Raw genomic sequence first — 17,319 nt, 5'->3', positions numbered from 1 at the left:
TGCATAGTTCTGGTCTCATCCTCATTCCCACGGAAATTAGTAGCATTTTTGCCATTTGCTGCAAATATTGGGTGACATTTGTTCTTGGCAGTGCAGCTGATGTTTGAAGTAGGCTTGGTAGAACACAAGGTCATGTTACGAACTACTTACACATTTCCCACCTGGAAATGAGGGGACCTAGTGACCTGTGATGCTTTCAGCAGCTTGTTGCAAAACCCTCAGCAGCTGCATGGGCAGTTTCTAGCTGTAACTAAATACTGTTTGCAGCTTCCAGCTTTTGAGTGGATTGGATCCACGGCTCAGTTTTGTTGTCTTGTATCCTGGCTTTCTAGTTCCTGTTTGACTGTCTGGTAGTGCAGCTTGTTTTGGGGGGTCAGTCCATGAGATTTTTGTGGTGCTTCATGGTCTTCTGCCAAAGTTGTGGTTCCTGATATGTCAGAAGACTTTGATTGAAACCCTGCTTGTGGGCATTGCCAGTGGTTCTAGATGTGTCACATATTTGGTGCAGGGACAGAAGAATCTTCATAGTCCCTTGCTGACACTGGAGCCTGGATACAGAAAGCGTTAACTCATGGAAGTTCTTTGCCTAATCTGAAGAAATGGATTTATTTCTCAGGTAGTTTCATAGTTTTCCAGTCTGCTGAGTGCTGGCACACAATATAGAACAGCTGGCAATGAGAAAACAAAAGAATGTGTATTCCTCTGATAATGAGCTGGCATTAAGTGTCTATGTGCTGTGTATATGATGGTAAATAATTCTGTATTTGGGGTAATCTGGTGGAGTTTTCCTCCCTGACTCACAGATGGGGCTCTCCTTGAAGTTCATCTTCTGCATTTGGGTTTAATTTCTGCTTTGAGCAGTGAGAAATTGGCCTGGATGGCATGTGAAAAGGAAGGGGGGGCCAGGCCATGGTTTCAGCTTTTTTTCCTTTTTTGAAACTCGGGAGGATAGGGACCAGAGAAGAACTACAGTAAGATGCTGAAAAAACTTTCTCAGGTTATCAGTCAAGAAAGAGGTTTTTTCATCAACTGGGCTGATTTGATTAATTTTTTTACAATTAAGAAATGATGCAAGGGGTGGGTATACATGGTACTACTTTTTGTTGTGCATTTTGGCTGGTTTTCTTTCTAGATTATGAACAAAAATTACAAGTTGGGGACTGTCATAATTTGTGACGTTTCATATGTAGATGCACTCATGTCCTGCAGGTGGCAATATCTGATCAGATGGAAAAGCTATGTGAACCCTTTCCAAAATAGATACTGTTCTGTGTAGGCAGGTCAAGAGACTATCTCTGTTTTGTAAGCTAGGGAATTGGCTTGGGAGTATGATGTGGAATCTTAATTGTTAAATATATTCCTCTTCTTTCAGCAGAAGTAGCAGTGTAAAAGTAGTTGTTTATTTTCTGTTTGGGCATGATCACAAATAAATGGAAAACCTCCCCTTTCTGAGGTGTCTGTAAGCTTCTGGACTGCTATTCTCAAGGTAGGGGCTTTTTTTTCCCCCCCCCTTTTTTCTCCTTTCATTTTTGGTAGTGAAGGCAGTTGCTTGGTTTCAGGAGCTGACTACAGACACATTAAAACTTTACAGACAAATTAGCACCAATTTTATTCCTCAGAGATAACCTTGTAACTTTGGCTTTTATCCATTGGTTTTTCTCAACCTTTATGCTGAGTCATGATTGTGGTTTTGGGTGAGACATACTACTTTTGCTTAAAGCAGATATTGGAAGACTTCTCTATTTTTTTCAGCCTGTACTTTTCTGTTTTTGTCATCTGCAAATATTTTGATCTGCTTGTCTTTGAGGAGATAATGTGCACTGCAGAGCCTGAAGAAGAGGCATAAAAAATGAGGGGAGAGAGCAGTGAAGCCAGGGCACAGAAAGGTTGAAGATGAGATGCCTGAGAGAGATAATGAGAGGCACAGACTAGACCAGTCAGACACATTCCAAAGGAAGCAGATGTGATGGTCATGTCTGAGAAGGCAAAAGGTTTCAGTTTAATTGCAAATAACATAACCTAGGTGTCTGTGATGAGTGGAAGGCAGAGATTGGGGGTATGTAACACCTGAACACTGCAGTAAAAATAATTACAGAAAGGGTTGGCAGCAGTCTTCTTGGAGAGCTGTTCTCTCTGCTGCTTGCTTGGGCAGCCTTCAAGGGAATACCACACTGCTGTTGGATGCAGTATGAGCCTTTGGACCCTCTCCCTGTGACTGCTGATGTTGTGGTCTCTCCTCAGTGTCTCCATCAAACATCACAAGGGTTTTCATGTCTTAGCAGGAGAGTTTATTATGTGTGCTTCTTGTCCTTCTACTGATGGTCTTGTGTTGAAGTTTTTGTGTGTGGCAAACAGCTGAGGCATGTGGCACCCTCTACACACTGACCTTGGTAAAACACACTGGCTTCTGTGCTGGGTTTGTTTTGTGGAGTTCCACTGAATGTAACAAAGCCATGGAAGGTTTTCCCTTCCCATGGAAGGGAGTTGAGCCCACAGTATATAAATGAATTCATCCTGTGAGACCTTTTAAGAACAAATGTTTTTTCATATGTGTGAGCAGCAAGTCTTGTGAGTGTTCTGCCTATGCTGATATAAAAGTCACATCCCAAGACAAATCTGATCTGTTCTGTTGTTAATGTACCAAAGTAAATAATTTGCGCCTGAGGGTAAATGCTGTGCTTTTTATAGTATTTTACATCTGACAATTCATTGCTTTTCTCTTCTGTTTCAGGTGATGCTACAGTGACCATTACTCACAGATACACCCCAAAAGAGCAGCTCAAGATCCATACACAGCTTGCTGACATAGTAATAGTTGCTGCAGGTAATGCTGGTTGGTGCTGATGCTCCAATTGCAGTATTTCAAACCTTCCGAAAAGAGGACTTTGCAGTCTGTGTCTGTGGCACTGGCTGTTTCACACTTCACTGAATAATCAGTGCTTGCTGAGGGTGTTGCAGTAGGTAGGATTTCTCCCTGTAGGAAGAGCAAGTGATTTGGCTCTTTGTTCTTGCCCTTCACATTTGCAGACTCATAAACTGCTTCTTGTCACATGTGACACCTTTCCCTTAGGGAGACTTTGGAGTGAACTCAACATTGGGAACCAGTCAGTGCATAGTTTATACAGGTGTAATTATGTAAATTAAAACATTCTCTGTGCCATGGAAAAATCATGAGTCATTTAAATTTTGACAGGAGGGTTTCTTTAAATCAGCTGGAGCCTGCATTCATAAACCCACAGTATCATTCCACCACTGTTAGAATTAAGGCCAACCTTGCCAAATTAACTGGAGGTTTGGGTAAATGTTAGTAATGGCTGGGGCTTTTTTTTCTTTTACAATTATCATGTCAAGAGAAAGACAATGGTAATTGCCTAGAGGAAGGGGACTGAAAGAGCAGTGTCTGTACTCTTAAAGCAACATAAACTGAAATACTTGGGGTTTAACTAATCTGTCCCAAAGAAACAAAAGGAACTCTGCTTCTAAGTGGCCTTTATTTGTTTACAGGTATTTGAAGTAGAATACAAATTAATTTAAAAAAAATCAAGTGACCCAACTTAGTATGACCTTGGTAAAATTCTGGGTCCCTTTGCAGCTCAGGGGTATTATCCTTCTCTTGTACTGTTTTGTTGGACTACAAGAGGATTGTCTTTCCTCTTTTCTGCTCCCTTTCCCCCTCTTTCTCATCCTGAAGACCCAAGACTTCCTTATGTATTTTCTAGATGAAAATAGATGGACAGGTACCTGTCTAAAGCTTGTCACTTCATGTTGAAGTGAGATGCCCTTGCCTTCAGGATTTAACTTCGCTGGCAGGCCAGGATCAAGAAACAACTTATTTATCCCACATCTAATTGTTCAACTGTGGGCCTGACCAGAATTCACCACTGTGAATAAAAGACAGCAATGGTGTGCTAACTGGAAATAAACCAGTGGCATTTCATCCAAATTCAATGCTTCCAGTTTAATCATTGCTTCTGATTTCTGTGCTGAACATGGTTTGTCATTGTTTATGCTTGGAGTTAAATGGTCTGGTAGCCATTCAGCCACGTTTACCTTTCACATTATTTTCCTTCTATAATTTGTAACAGGAGCATGATACAACACTCATTACACAACTTGAGATATACTTGGAATGATGAAAAAACCTGGGGCTAGGTTGTGCAAACAGGACTCAGCCCTCCCTGGTGTGTGCTCTGGGGAAAGTTGTGTTTTAGAAAGGTGGAATCACTTCAAGCTTCCTTTTATTACATGAGAACTGTGCACATTTTACCTCTGGGATCACACACTCCCTGGAAATGGGTGATCTGTTGAGTAAGTGTTACCTTTCTTGCAACTTGTACCTTGCCAGGTTGGAACAGCTGCTTTTACAGGCCACTGCAGAATATGTGCAGAAGAAGAGAGCTTTTTTTGTGTGTGCCTGCATTGGAAGACCAAGGTTCCTTTTCCTGTGTGGTACTTTTGCAAGAGCCATCTGCATCCTGGCTCCTGATTGGTGACTTGTTGCAGTGAGTCCCTTCCGATCTGGTGCTCCACATCTGAGTGCTTTCGTGTTCACTTGCATTCATGGTTTTGGTGGTACTTCAAATCAGGTGCTTCTTTTCTCTTACTCCTGAAAGTAAGAAGATCTGGCTCTGTGTGCTGTCTCATTTGCCCCCAGGCTTGGGGCACCAATTTTCCTGATTTGGATTGTAACTATCCATGCAGTTGATTCCTTCTTATTCCTACCCAACTCCTTGCATCTTAAATTCCAACAGGCGGCTCTTGTCCAGCCTGCCCCTCCCTAAAATTTCTTTCAATACCACACAGCTTTTGGATTTCTATCTAAGGCATTGTTTCCTGTTAAGCACACCTGACACTTTGTATCTCGCCACAGGTGTTACCTCTCTTGGCCTGCACTCCCTGCCTGTACAGACATCCCATGGTATCTGTTCTTTTTGCCATCAGCCCAGCCCCATGGCAGCAGTGCAAGTGCAGCTTTACCCAGCAGCACTCCTAGAGCCACCTCAGGACAGGCAAGGCTGTGATGGAAGCAGCAGGACTCTGGAGCCAGTCAGCTTGCTGCTCCTGCTCTCTGGGCTTTCCAGTCTGCTGAGAGAAACAGGGCTCATCTGCCTGCCACGTTTTGGAGGGGGGATAAACAGGGAAAGTAGTGACTGTGTCAAATTCCAGATGAACTTCTGCTTGGACTGCTTGTGCTGTCCCTCAGGACATGATCTGTGGTCTTCTTGTGTCAGAAGTGCTGGTTGATCAGACCTTTTATTCTGGGCAGCTTCCTTGGAAATTCACAGTTCTTGCACCTAAACTCAGATTAGGTAGGGCCTTGTTTTTCCTTTGTTTAAAATGTGATTCATCATTTTCTGCAAAAATTGCCAATGAAAAGTTTTTCCATATTCTTCAGTGAGTGCATTTTAGGAAAACCTACCCTAATGTTTATCCTTTCCTACTTGGTATGTAAAGCAGGCTTAAGTAGCTAGATATGCTCATTTGGTTTGGGGGTTAGTTCATTTGTTGCTATTAAGTATTTGGCTTATTATCAAACCATTTTACAAAGCATGTAACTGTGCAGCTTCCATTAATATACTTGCAGCCCTATCACACACAGATCATTTACCCCCATAAGGCTGAAGCATTATCCAATTACCAGCCAGGTTACCATGGATTACATCAGATTGGGATGAAGGAGATGCAGTCAGATGTTATCAAACAGGGTAGGAAAGAGTTTGAGATCTTGGCTTGCTCAACATGAGAAGCAGAGTTTCAAGCAAGTATCTTATGGGGGAGTGAGAAATGGAGAGCAAGGAGTGTCCTGGTACTGTCTGTATCCAAATGACTGTGTCAGTGCTTCAGCACTGCACATGGAGCCAGAGCCTTGTACACCAGCCCTTCCCTCCAAAAAACTGCAGTTTCAACCTATATGGATTTGATTTCTTTTCCTTTTTGCCTTCTCCCCACCTGAGAGAAAGCTGCTTTGATGGGGAGAGGGGAGTTCAGACTCTCTTTTTGGAGGTAGTTTAACATTGCTTTCAGAACAAAAAGCTGATGGCATTGCTCAAGAAGCAAGGTGAGTTGTAATATTTAGTTTGGAAATTCCCACTACTGAAAGTTGGAGGTTGCACGGTAGGGAAGAAATTCCTGACAGGAGTCATAGGGCCATGGATATATTTCATTAGCTAGACTTTGAAGTGACCTTTTAGGTTTTCTGGGTCCCCACTGAAGCACATATTTGTGATGAATATCAAGAAGCTTCACATTTAAATGTGCTGGAGAAATATGGTGCATATGAAAAAAGATGAGGTGGTTTGTTGTGGCTCTTTCAGGTGGAATTTTTCAATAGCCAAATACTCCTACTCCAGGACCCCACACAGAGATGAAGAAGCCCATAAAGTTTGCAGTGCCCAGGGTGGGTCTCCCAGGACAAGTGCAGAAGCCTCCCAAATTGCTGTAAAGAGCAAGAAATGGTCTGTTGTCCCTGTGGAAGATCAGTGTTGTCTGCTGGGATTACTGTAACAGTTGAAATTGCCTACTGATTGAGTGTGTTTCTTGACCCAAAACAAATCCCATGGCACAACTTCTGATGGGATGTTTTTTGTGGGTTTTTTTTCCTCTTTACTCTAGTAGTAGTTACAAACAGTGTGCAATTGATAAATAGTTGTGTTCAGTGTGGGGTGTACCAAGAAATATTCAGTGTTGTAGATTTCTATTCTGTGCATGCATAGCTGTGCATGCACACCCCTTGATATCATTCAAAAGTGATAACTTCAGGTTGCCTGGCCAGGGTAGTGAAATGTGTGTTTATGATTCCAGGTATCTCAAAGTTGATTACAGCTGATATGGTCAAAGAAGGTGCAACTGTGATTGATGTAGGCATCAACCATATCCATGATCCTCTTACAGGAAAAACCAAATTAGTTGGTGATGTGGACTTTGAAGGTTAGTGAAACACACTTTATATAAATCCATTGGATAAATATATTGAAGCTCATAGCATTCACTCATGGTAAATTTTTGGACTAGGCAGTGTTTCATATAAGACTGTTTTCAGGAATTTTTTTATAATGTGTTTACTTAAATAAGAACAAAAATCTATCTGCTATTAAGAAATTGCTTGTTAGTTAGGAGACAAAGTGTCACTTTTAATTACAGGTACTAGCAACCCCTAAGAGACACAGATGAGCTCTTTGACACTGGTGTAGAAGGTGCTTGTGTCCAGTTCCTTTAATCTTTTGAGTTTGTGGAATGTTTGAAAAGTAATCAATGAAAACAATTTCTGCTCTTTTTCAAGCATAGGGTCTCCTGCTGTTCATAGCAACTGTTATTAAACCACAGCTTCTTAAAGCCTCCTTTTGTTCTCCTCCTCTACACTTGTCTGTGAAAATGATAACTTGGCTTTAGAAATATGCTTTATGCTAAAGTTTAATGTGTGCTCGTCTAAAGTGCTTAACATCTTAGTCCAGGCAAGCCTAACAGATAAATTGTTGTTACATATTGATCTTTTTATGTTTAACTTGTTGCAGAGCAAGTTCACAATGTAACTTGATTAAATATCTCTGCTCTGGAGGAGCTCCAGACTGGAATAGCAGGATTGTTGTACTTATTGGCGGGGTTGAGTGTGGGAAGCTTAGACAGCATTTACCCACATTATTAATGGTTCTCAACAGTTCCTTGTTTTGATAAGTATGAAAATCACCACAGGTTTTTTTCCACAGTTATTAACATCTTGGCTGGCATAATGTTTCAAAGCTTAATTATATTCAGAATGGTTTTAGCCAGCTGTGTGTATTTCTAATTACATCGCTCCCTTAGTTCCCTGCTGCTTTTATTCATCATGCATGTTACCTGTCTGTTAAAGTCTGTGAAATTACCTGCATGAGTATAGCTGAGCGACTGTCTTGGAATGTGTTTGGAAATGTGTAACTGGATGTGTGCAACAGGGCTCCAGGAAAAAAAGCCTTTTGGAGGACAGCTTGAAAAAAAAAATTCCCCCTTATCCTGCCTGGATTTCTGGTATCACAAAGAAAAGGTTCTATTTTCTGTTTTCAGAGCTGAACTAAAGTACAGACAGTTTCCAGGTATTTGGTTAGCTTTAGCAGGTAGGGGAGTACAAAAGCTGTAACTTTGGGAACGTTTCACGTGAACCTGCATCCTTCTTGTTTATCTTTCTTCAAACACGGGACCTTGTGCCTGCAATAAAGGTGTAGATTCAGTGGCAAGGCCATGATTCAGAGTTTCAGCAATGTGCTGTATCTGTCTCATCATGTCTGCTGTGGGTTGTTCTTGAGATTTCACCTGGGGGGAGGGAAGATCCAAAAAAGAGGGAGGAACTTCAGCTTGGATTATGCCACTGCAGTTACAAGTAGCATTTCTCTGTGCATTGCCAAAGGGAAGCTGTTGTTGGTTCATTGGTATCGGTGAAAGTTTCACTGAATCTTTAACAACAACAAAAATCATCCCAGTGTATACAGTTCTGAAGACTAGCAAGTACTTGATCTGGCAGTTAGGAAATGGAACAAGCCAGCAAGTTTGTGTAGCAAATAATTTTATCCTTTTCCCCTGTTTGATCACTTGGCTGGAACTCTATTTAAGCCTGAGTGGAAATGGATTTTGCAGGTTGAGGCTAGGCACATAAATGGCTGTATTGAGATGTGGCCCCTGTGTAACATCACATAGCCCACCAGTATGTATTGTCTCTTCATCCACTTCAGGAGAAAAATCCAGCTGTGGAGAGAGAGAGAGGTTTAAGTGGGCAATCAGAGTTCAAACTTCGTTTACAAAAACTAGAGGGAAATGTCTTCCTTCACCAGGTCATCTGGCTGAAATGTTCCTGTAGTGGAAATTAATTTTCTTAGGTGGGTGGAAGGTGTTTTGATTCAGTTGCTTATCTTGCAAGTACTTGGATCCCATCTTCTAATCTCTGCAAGGTAGGTGAGAGAGTTAAGTTTATTTTTATCTTTTTAACAACAAAAGGATGCATTTAATTTCTTTTCTGTGTCTTTCATTGTTAAATTCAATGTACACATTTGTGAAATTAACAGAATGCCTTTAGTAAGCAGTATTTGTGATTTCCTATTTTCCCACGTGTCCTCTTTATTTTGACACTCCAAACTGTGTGCACATCAAAAACCAGTTGTTGTTTGGTCCAGAATAGTTTACTGTGCAGTTCCCAGGTATCTAAAAGAGCAAGACAGAAGAACACTGTGCATGTGGAGGTCAGATGCAAAGCACTGAGATATCCAGCCTGATACTGCAGGGATAAATGGAACTGCATGTGCTACTCTTCATGTAAAACTACCACAGCGTATGGAGAATCCCTGCTTATGTTAAGAATTCTATGCTCTGGGGAGTGGCTGTCCTCCCTTGTGGAGGCATCAGGAAGAAGAGTGAAGTGCCAGGAATGAGGAGAAGCAATGGCATTTTAGCTGCTTTTGGGCAGCAAGTTTCAGTTACAGAAAGGGAGATCTGTTTCTCTGAGCAGCCTAGTGCATGTGTGGGTGCACTTGGCCCTGTTTTATACGCTTTTGTTGCCACAACTATAATGCCAAGGGAGGAGGAGGGCTACAAGGACCAGGAACATGAAATAAAGCAACAACTTACCCAGAAGATTTAGCTGAAACAGCTCTTTTGGGTGGAGCATCATTTCCAGGAGTAACTGGTAGAGCAGGCTACTAACACGCTGCAGTAGTGGTTCACCTTTGCAAGTGGAACTGGAAATACCAATGAAACTGAAGATGCTTGTATTTCTTTACAATTCCTTCCAGATTTTTGACAAACAGCAGTGCTGATTGTTAGGTCTTGATTAGATGCCTATGTAGAAAAGGTATCCTTTGTGTGAGATTTTTTTTAGGTGATGCAGTTGTGATGTGAGTGGAGGGCTTTACACATGAGAACTGGTTTTTCTGACTGGACAGTGTGAAAGATTGTGGAGAATTGGTCCCACCATGAGCAGGGAGGGATTGCCAGTGCTGAAGAGCAGAAGAGGGAGCTCCAACAGGTGATTGATGTGGTCTGAGGTGATGGGCCTATATTATGCGTTTTCCCTGAATAGGATTACCCACCATAATCTTCAAATCCAATTAATTGGTGGAAGTGGTGGTCCTCAGGTGTGCCTTGGCAGCAGTATGCAGGAAACCTGGCCTCTGTGACAGCCACTGCATCTGACGGTGTTTGCTGCCTCTCCGCGTTCATTGCAGTACCTGCCTGGCTACAGGCTGCTCCTGACTCCTTGAATCTTTTCCAAACTAGCTCCCTGTGCAGCTTTCCCAAACAGTGGTCACGGAAACAGAATGTGCATGTTCCAGGTGCTTTTGCTGTAACTTTAGTTAGTTCCTTTCTCAGTTGATTTCAAAGATCTGGCATTTATTTTGCCATGGAGAAGAGCCCAGTCTGTGTGATCACATCACCACATCGCTGCCCTGCAGACCTTAGGGGACCCGTTGCCTGTTTTGCTCCATGACTGCAAGGAATGAATCAGAAGGTTGGTGTTAGGCTGTGACAGAAGCCAGAAGGCTGCTGGCTAACTGGGGTCAGTGAGCTGCTGCATGGCCTGTCAAGGTTCTCCTGCACAGAAGAGGGTCTTGTTCAGCAGTGTCACTGACACACACTGTTGGAATTCCAGCACTGCACCGGAATTCCTTAGTTTTCCTTTATATTGCAGTTAAAATAGCTACAATAAGAGAAACAAGGATGAGAAAAAGCAGGAACTCTGAGAAATGGGGTAGATGCTCGCTGGTTGGTGTCCCACAGTGCATAGTGAGAAGAATCCCAGAACATGTGGAGCAGAACATGGGATATCTAGTGTGGCTGCTGAGCATGTGATTTCACACTTGGGCAGTGCTGCAGGGATCTGGTGTAGCTTTACAGGGACTCGTAAAGCCGTGTGGAAACAGTGCTTAGGCAGGAATTACTCTGCATCACTTAATGCAGATGCACAGGACCCAGAACTGCCTTCAGGTTGAGACTTGCCATTGGTTTGTGTGATTAACCCTATTAGGTGTCTGATGTCCTCAGCTTTAAAGGAACCTAGGAATGAAGGGCTGTCTCCAAAGCAGTGGATCCTGTTTTTCAAGGAAACAATCTACATTTCATTTCTTCTGAAGAATCAAAGGAAGATTTCAAGGTTCTACAGAAGCTGCAAAACAGCAGCTCCTCCCCCATAGGTGTCTAATTTGCGTTTTCCAGATTGTCAGGGGAAGGCCTGGGAGACCAGGGCCCATCTGGAGAAAGCAGGAGAAAAGCTGTGGACTTTTTTACTTTGAAGTAACTGAAAGTTACTTCATTCCTGAGAAGCAGAAGCAGGACCTGATGGAACTGACAGCACACTAGCTTGCCTGCCTACATGAGATCAGTCACACATTTACGTGGTGTCTGAGAACTGTGCTTGGGCCTATTTCACTTGACCAGGAAAGTCTATTGACGTTTTTGAGGCCAAGCTATCTTCCCCCTTTGGTTGCTGGCATTCATCTGGAAAATTGCACTCACCATATCTGTATTTACTCTTACCAATGGAAACTCATCAGATGGCAATTTCCCCAGCACAGACACCTGTGTGTTCCAAAATCTGGATCAGCTTTTGTGCATGAGCTATCTGGGTGGTTTTATGCTAACTGACAAGAAATTTGGCTTCTGCCACGCCCCTCCACAAGGATTTCCATAATGGTATAATATGGGCAGAGGAATTCCCCAACAACTTGGGAAAACAGTGCACTGTGTGTTTCCTGCTGGGTAGGGTTACTAACACCACAGGCAATGTGTGCTGTACCTGATAGGCTTTCAATGCCTGTCAGGTCACTTTCTTGAGGAAAGACAAGGTCTGGTTGTGGGTTGTCCTCTTTGTAGGTCAGGTGGGAGTAGTTTGAATAACACCACAAAAAAGGGTAGGTAACATTGCCATGAAAACCGTCATATTTCAGTTTAAAGTGCCTACAGTATTTTCTGTGTGAATGGCTGTGTTTTCTTCAGATGCAGGTACATTTCAATAATTATGACATTAATCTGAAAACTCATAGTAACTGTATTAACTCTAAGCACCATTCTGAAATGGTATGTACTTCAAAATAGTATTACTATTAAAAAGGTTAATTGTTTGTGTTTGAGAATATTGAGAAGTAACTGTCATATGATATCTTAATTAAATTTGTTGAATTTTACATCTGAAGAAAAACCACATTGTAGCCTGATTGCCTTTCCATATATTTTAAGAGTATATCTGGTGGTGCCAGTCAACAGGGCAATTAAAACCTTCCTGATTGTATTTACCGGCTCTCCTCAATGAGGGTTGATCTTCTGTTCTTTAATTCAGTGAGATATTTGCTGTTAACTTGGCAAATGCTCTCAGGAGTTCCCTGCCATAGGGGACGTTCAGACAGCATTTTATTAATTTCATTTATGTCTGGCTCCTCAAATCTAGTGAATATCATTTCCCAAAACCCCCAGTGTCCAATTTTTCAAATTCTTTTGTAATATTTTTTGAGACCTTATTCCTGACAGTTGAGCACCACATAGATTCCAGAGATTCAAGATAAATGCACTAAAAGCAGTAGCAAGTGATCTTGTTTGTTCCAAAGCCAGGTGCCTAGTTTTCAGTCTCTTATCTTCTGATAGGCAGGCAGAGTCTGGTCTGTAGGGACTTCAGTGAAATTGAATGTGTTTCTGTCAGTTATGCTGGTTTAGGTGTCTCCTGTGTGTGAGTCTTTGAAAAAGCAAAGCTTCTCTAAGTGGGGAATGATTTACCAAGAACTTATTACTAAGCAAGCCAATAAAGCCCCAAACTAACAAACAAAAAACCTCTCATGGTGGTGCCCTAAAAAAACCCTGACTCTCAGTATTAACAAGGTGAGCTCCTACAAAGTTGAGCAGAATTCCATTGCCAACAGCCTGTAATTCTGATCAATGGCATTTTGCACAGTAGATAAGAAGATCAAGCCAGGATTTATTCCTGTGTTGTATGAATTCCTCATACAAACAGGTTAACTTAAATGTACTCAAAGTGTACACTGAATTTCAATAGTCTAACATGACTAATGGTTGGAGCTACTTCGGTAAGATTTTCCTTTGTGATACTTCACAAAAAACCTGCTCCTTTGCATCCTGGTTTAACCTAGGCACCCTAGTAAAACTGATCTTTAAAAATGTCTTTTCTGGAGGAACTGAGTGTTTATGGCTGAAATTGCAATGGGAATTCTGCCACTAGAATTTTTTTTTTCTTGAAGTAAACTCTTGTCCTTGTCTATAGTGTGAATCAGAAAAACAAATCAAACAGAAAATTGTACACTCTCTCTCTCCAGTTTTCTTTCCATGATCTCAGGGTGTCTTTATAGCTTGTGGTGTAGGAGAACAGATTATGGGACTGAGGGAGTGGGGCTGTGGCTGAGCCTCATCCCTAATGGGGTGCAGCTGTGTAAAACAGGTGAACATCATTAAAGGAAAATGAGCAGGGAATGCTGAGGTGCATTGACCAATCAAAAAGGAGTAAAAGGCCACACAGGTGTTGTACATGTGAGAAGCAGGGTAGAAAAGGTTGTACTGGGGAGTTTAAAAATGCTGATGCTTGAAACCATTTGTGGTGTTGGTTGTGTGCCCTCTGTCACGTGGGGGACAGAGGCTGACTAGGTGACTTGGCTGCTGCTCTGCTGTGGATGGCAGTAGTTCCAGCAATCTCCTGCTCTGCGTGCTGCTCCTCAGGAACACAGAGTTGGGGGGGGGGGTCACCTCCTTACCTACAGAATGGCGTCCCCAGCTTCCATAGCCCTCCTGGATATTGGAGGTGCGGTGTCCCAGCTGACAGATGGGGGTGATGCACATCCATGCTGCTCTCCTGGGCTCATCCTGACCACCTGTCACACAGATGTTCCTGGGACAGCTGGTCAGCTGTGTCACATGGGCAGAAATTGCCCCTTACCAAAAGAATTCCTTGGGATTAACGTTCCATCTGTCTGAGCACAGGCTGTGTGAGTGCCTGTGCTGCCATGGGGAGAGGGCAAGGTGCTGCAGGTAGATCAGCTGGAACAGGTTGTGCAGCCCTGGCCCAGAACTAGCCCTGGGTGATACATTCGCATTAGGAGAAGAACCTTGCAGCCCCGATGCTGGCCCCGTTCCATCCCTGCCTTGGCTGCAGTCAAGCTTCTGCCCTGGCTGGTCCCTTCCCTTCAGTACCTGCCAGTCACAGCCCTTCCTGCATATGTGGGAAAAAAGGTTTGGAAGTGTTCTTAGTCAATGCCTTTTTCTCTTTTCTCTTAGAAGTGAAGAAGAAGGCTGCCTTTATCACTCCGGTGCCGGGAGGGGTAGGACCTATGACTGTTGCAATGCTTCTGAAGAACACACTCCTGGTCGCTAAAAAGCTCATTTACTAGAGCAAATGGGTTACCTTGGAAGAAGAATCTGGGTTGTTCTATTTATTGATACACAAAACACTTATTTTTTACTATAAATATATTTATTTCTACCTTGTATTTATTTTTACATGTCAGGTATGTTAAATCTGATGGTTTATAAAATGTTCAGATACTTTGTCTTTCCTCCTACTGACTTATTGTGAGCAAAATCGACTTGGAGAATGCAGCCTACATGGGTATGTTGGTGGTGGTGGCCAATTATGTGTTGGAGAATGAAGAATGAAGCATAAATTACAACTTCACCTATGTATTGGGGCAGTTATCAAGGTCCTATAAGGTTCAAACAATATAAAAACTAAGACATGCTAAATATCTTTCAAATACATGGTTTGGGTTCTGAGGTCACTAAGCACTCTGGATGTAGTTCAGGGTCTTTAAATACTTTTTTTGAACGAGTAGAGCCAGCAGTGGCCAGGCAGTAATGTTGACATGAATGCAAATGTTCAGTAAATGTTTTAAAAGAGTCAAGCTTGAATGCTGGTGAAATTCTGACTTGAAACATCTGCAAGAGGTAAGCGTGAATAAGTAGCTAGAATTGAGACTGGAGTTATTTTTTTTCTATGTCTGGGCAAATTGCTTTGGTGCCTAATACTGCCATCTCATAAAAACCCCTCAAACCTGGCCAGTTGATTGGGCTGAATTTGATTGAAATTGAACGGAATGGAATGAAATTTATTGGAATTGAATGGAATGTAGTTAAAACTTCTCTACATGTACAACATATATGTGTGGCAGGAGATGAAGAGGAGGAGAAAACCAAAGCTTTATCCCTCATGAAATATTTGTGTTAGAACTTTAAGCCATTTAATTATTCTCTTATTTTTCAAAACTGCATAAAGAGGGCTTTTTTTAAATCCAGGTTGTAAGCCTTGCCTTCAATGGCCACAGTATTTTGCTGGTTAGAGAAGAGCACATGGGATGAGATCAGCGTGCCTCTATTCCCAAAGCTGTTTCTTGGATGGATCTAGAACAGTTACTGCTGAGATGCCAGTTCAGCTGAATGTGTGCATGGTGACGTTCCCACTGAAGGCACTGGTAGACAGTTAGGATGTCTACATCTGCACCAGGATTACTGATTTATTTTCATCAGGAGCCATAGGTGTTTGCTATTGGGCTATAGTTAACTTGGAAGGGGAAGGAAAAAGACTGTGGTTAAGTTCCCTTGCTGTTAAAGGGGAAAATGCCTTTACTGTGATAAGTCAAGGTGGAGCATCCTTTCCATGCTCACTGTTCTTGTGATGGATGTTGAGTTTGCTCTAGCACAGTGTTTGCACATGTTTGACAGGATTATTGCTAAATATACAATGCCAATTCAGATGCTTGTCTTTTTAAATGTAGGTGGTAATATAAATTTATGTGGTAATGTAAGTGGTAGGAGGATGAAGGCACTTATGGAGACTGTACTTGGACTCATCAACCCATGTCTGAAAGATGGAATAAAACTTGTTTACTGTTACCTTGGTCTTGCTGGAGGCTGTTGATGTGGTTTGGGGCATGGTTGTGTTCTTCCTTTGTTTATTGTGTTCAATCATTGCTGTGTCCATCTGTTTGCACTGCTGTTTGTTTTCTTCGGTTTAACTGTGATCATCTCTGTGATTTTTGTCAGAGTAGCCATTTAAGGCATGGTGCTTGTATTCCTTGAGTGAGCCTGCCTGTGTCATGCCCTCCAAGCAGGTCACTGTGCATGGTAAGCCTTTCCCTTGATCCCATGGGAGCTGGATTAGCATTACAGCACAGCCTGTGGGGCCTGGGCTTGGCTCCACTACATGCTGTCTGCAGAGCTGCTGGAGGCTTCCATGAGAGTGCTCTCTGCTGGGAGAACATCCAGAGGGAAGGGCCCATTAGACAACCCAGAAAGCAGGCTGGTGTGCCTGACCTGGTCAAGGTTTGTCCAAGGACAAGCACCCTGCGGCAGGACGGAGCACAGCCTTGCCCATTGCAGCCTTGTCCCAGGCCTACCGCACCCGCTGTGCTGCCTCATGACAAAGCCTGCCCTTGGATTCAGGTCAGATTAAGCTGCCATTGTGCAGCTGAATGTTGAAAGCAAGGCTCACCAACCTCATCCCTGCTTCGGACTGATAGTAGAGGTTATCCAGGTAGGCATAAACACTCCTGTCCGTCCAGGGAGTGTGCAAGTCGCACTCAATCAGTGTGCAGGCATGCAGTAATTCAGGATAGCAAAGGAAGGGAAAAACCTCCTGGAATGCAGTCCATGAGCAGGAAAGGGCATAATTAAAATATGCATAACTAGCTTGTGTTTTTCCCTGAACATGTGAAGTGGTTGGATGTAGTCCTACAGATCACTGAGGAGAATGCCATGGAGAGGGAGGATGTGAGCTGATTGGAGTTACCAAGGCACTTATTAAAAGGCTTTGGGTTTTAAAATCTAAAAATTGTGAAATGTCTTTGCTGCTTGGAGCTCACAGTTGAGGAAGTGAGAGTTGTTGCTGAGGTGAGCTATGTACCGCTCCTTTGGTCAGTCAGGTTGTGGATGTCTCAGTGTGTTACTGAACTGGGATTTTCCAATTAACTGCTCTAGTCTGGGCACATCAGTACCCTTCACAGAGACCAGTCCTACTTGTCCCAATCTGCCTGTGACCAAGGAAGCTGTACAGTGTTTGGAGTTGTGGAGAGTGGTTTAGTACAAGAAGCATGTTTGACAGTTCTGTTCTAGAGACCCTGCAAACACTATGTAACAAGTATGAGTGTTTGCATTAAGCACAGTCACTTCTTGGGGAGGTGGAGATGGGCTTTTGTGGCAGAAATGAAGGGCTCTGCTGCTATGGGAGGCAGCAGTTTACCTGCTCTTTCAGCCTGTGTCGCTGCTTGTGCCTGGCCAGGTCTGGACTTGTGCCCTGCAGCTCTAGCCAGCAATCCCAGGCCTGGCACCGGCCAGTGGGCTGCCTGGCTTCCCGGGCTGTGCACAGCCAGGCTG

At 42.9% G+C, this 17,319-nt stretch overlaps 1 protein-coding gene across 4 annotated transcripts in view; it reads left to right on the top strand.

Annotated features, from left to right (window-relative positions):
* LOC132072633 (bifunctional methylenetetrahydrofolate dehydrogenase/cyclohydrolase 2, mitochondrial) overlaps positions 1 to 17,319 on the top strand; it is a 35,096-nt gene that overhangs the window by 9,489 nt on the left and 8,288 nt on the right. For 3 of the 4 annotated variants that reach the window (XM_059471076.1, XM_059471078.1, XM_059471079.1), the window contains exons 6-8: positions 2,732 to 2,824; positions 6,802 to 6,927; positions 14,230 to 15,840. In XM_059471076.1, coding sequence (XP_059327059.1) covers positions 2,732 to 2,824; positions 6,802 to 6,927; positions 14,230 to 14,342 — 332 coding nt within the window. In that variant the 3' untranslated portion in view covers positions 14,343 to 15,840. Of the gene's footprint in view, positions 1 to 2,731; positions 2,825 to 6,801; positions 6,928 to 14,229; positions 15,841 to 17,319 lie in introns of those variants that run through there. The other variant, XM_059471080.1, reaches the window with a different exon arrangement.

The sequence above is a fragment of the Ammospiza nelsoni genome, chromosome 4 (assembly GCF_027579445.1).
Source record: "Ammospiza nelsoni isolate bAmmNel1 chromosome 4, bAmmNel1.pri, whole genome shotgun sequence".
NCBI classification, from domain to species: Eukaryota; Metazoa; Chordata; class Aves; order Passeriformes; family Passerellidae; genus Ammospiza; species Ammospiza nelsoni.
This window is presented reverse-complemented; position numbering and strand designations above follow the sequence as displayed.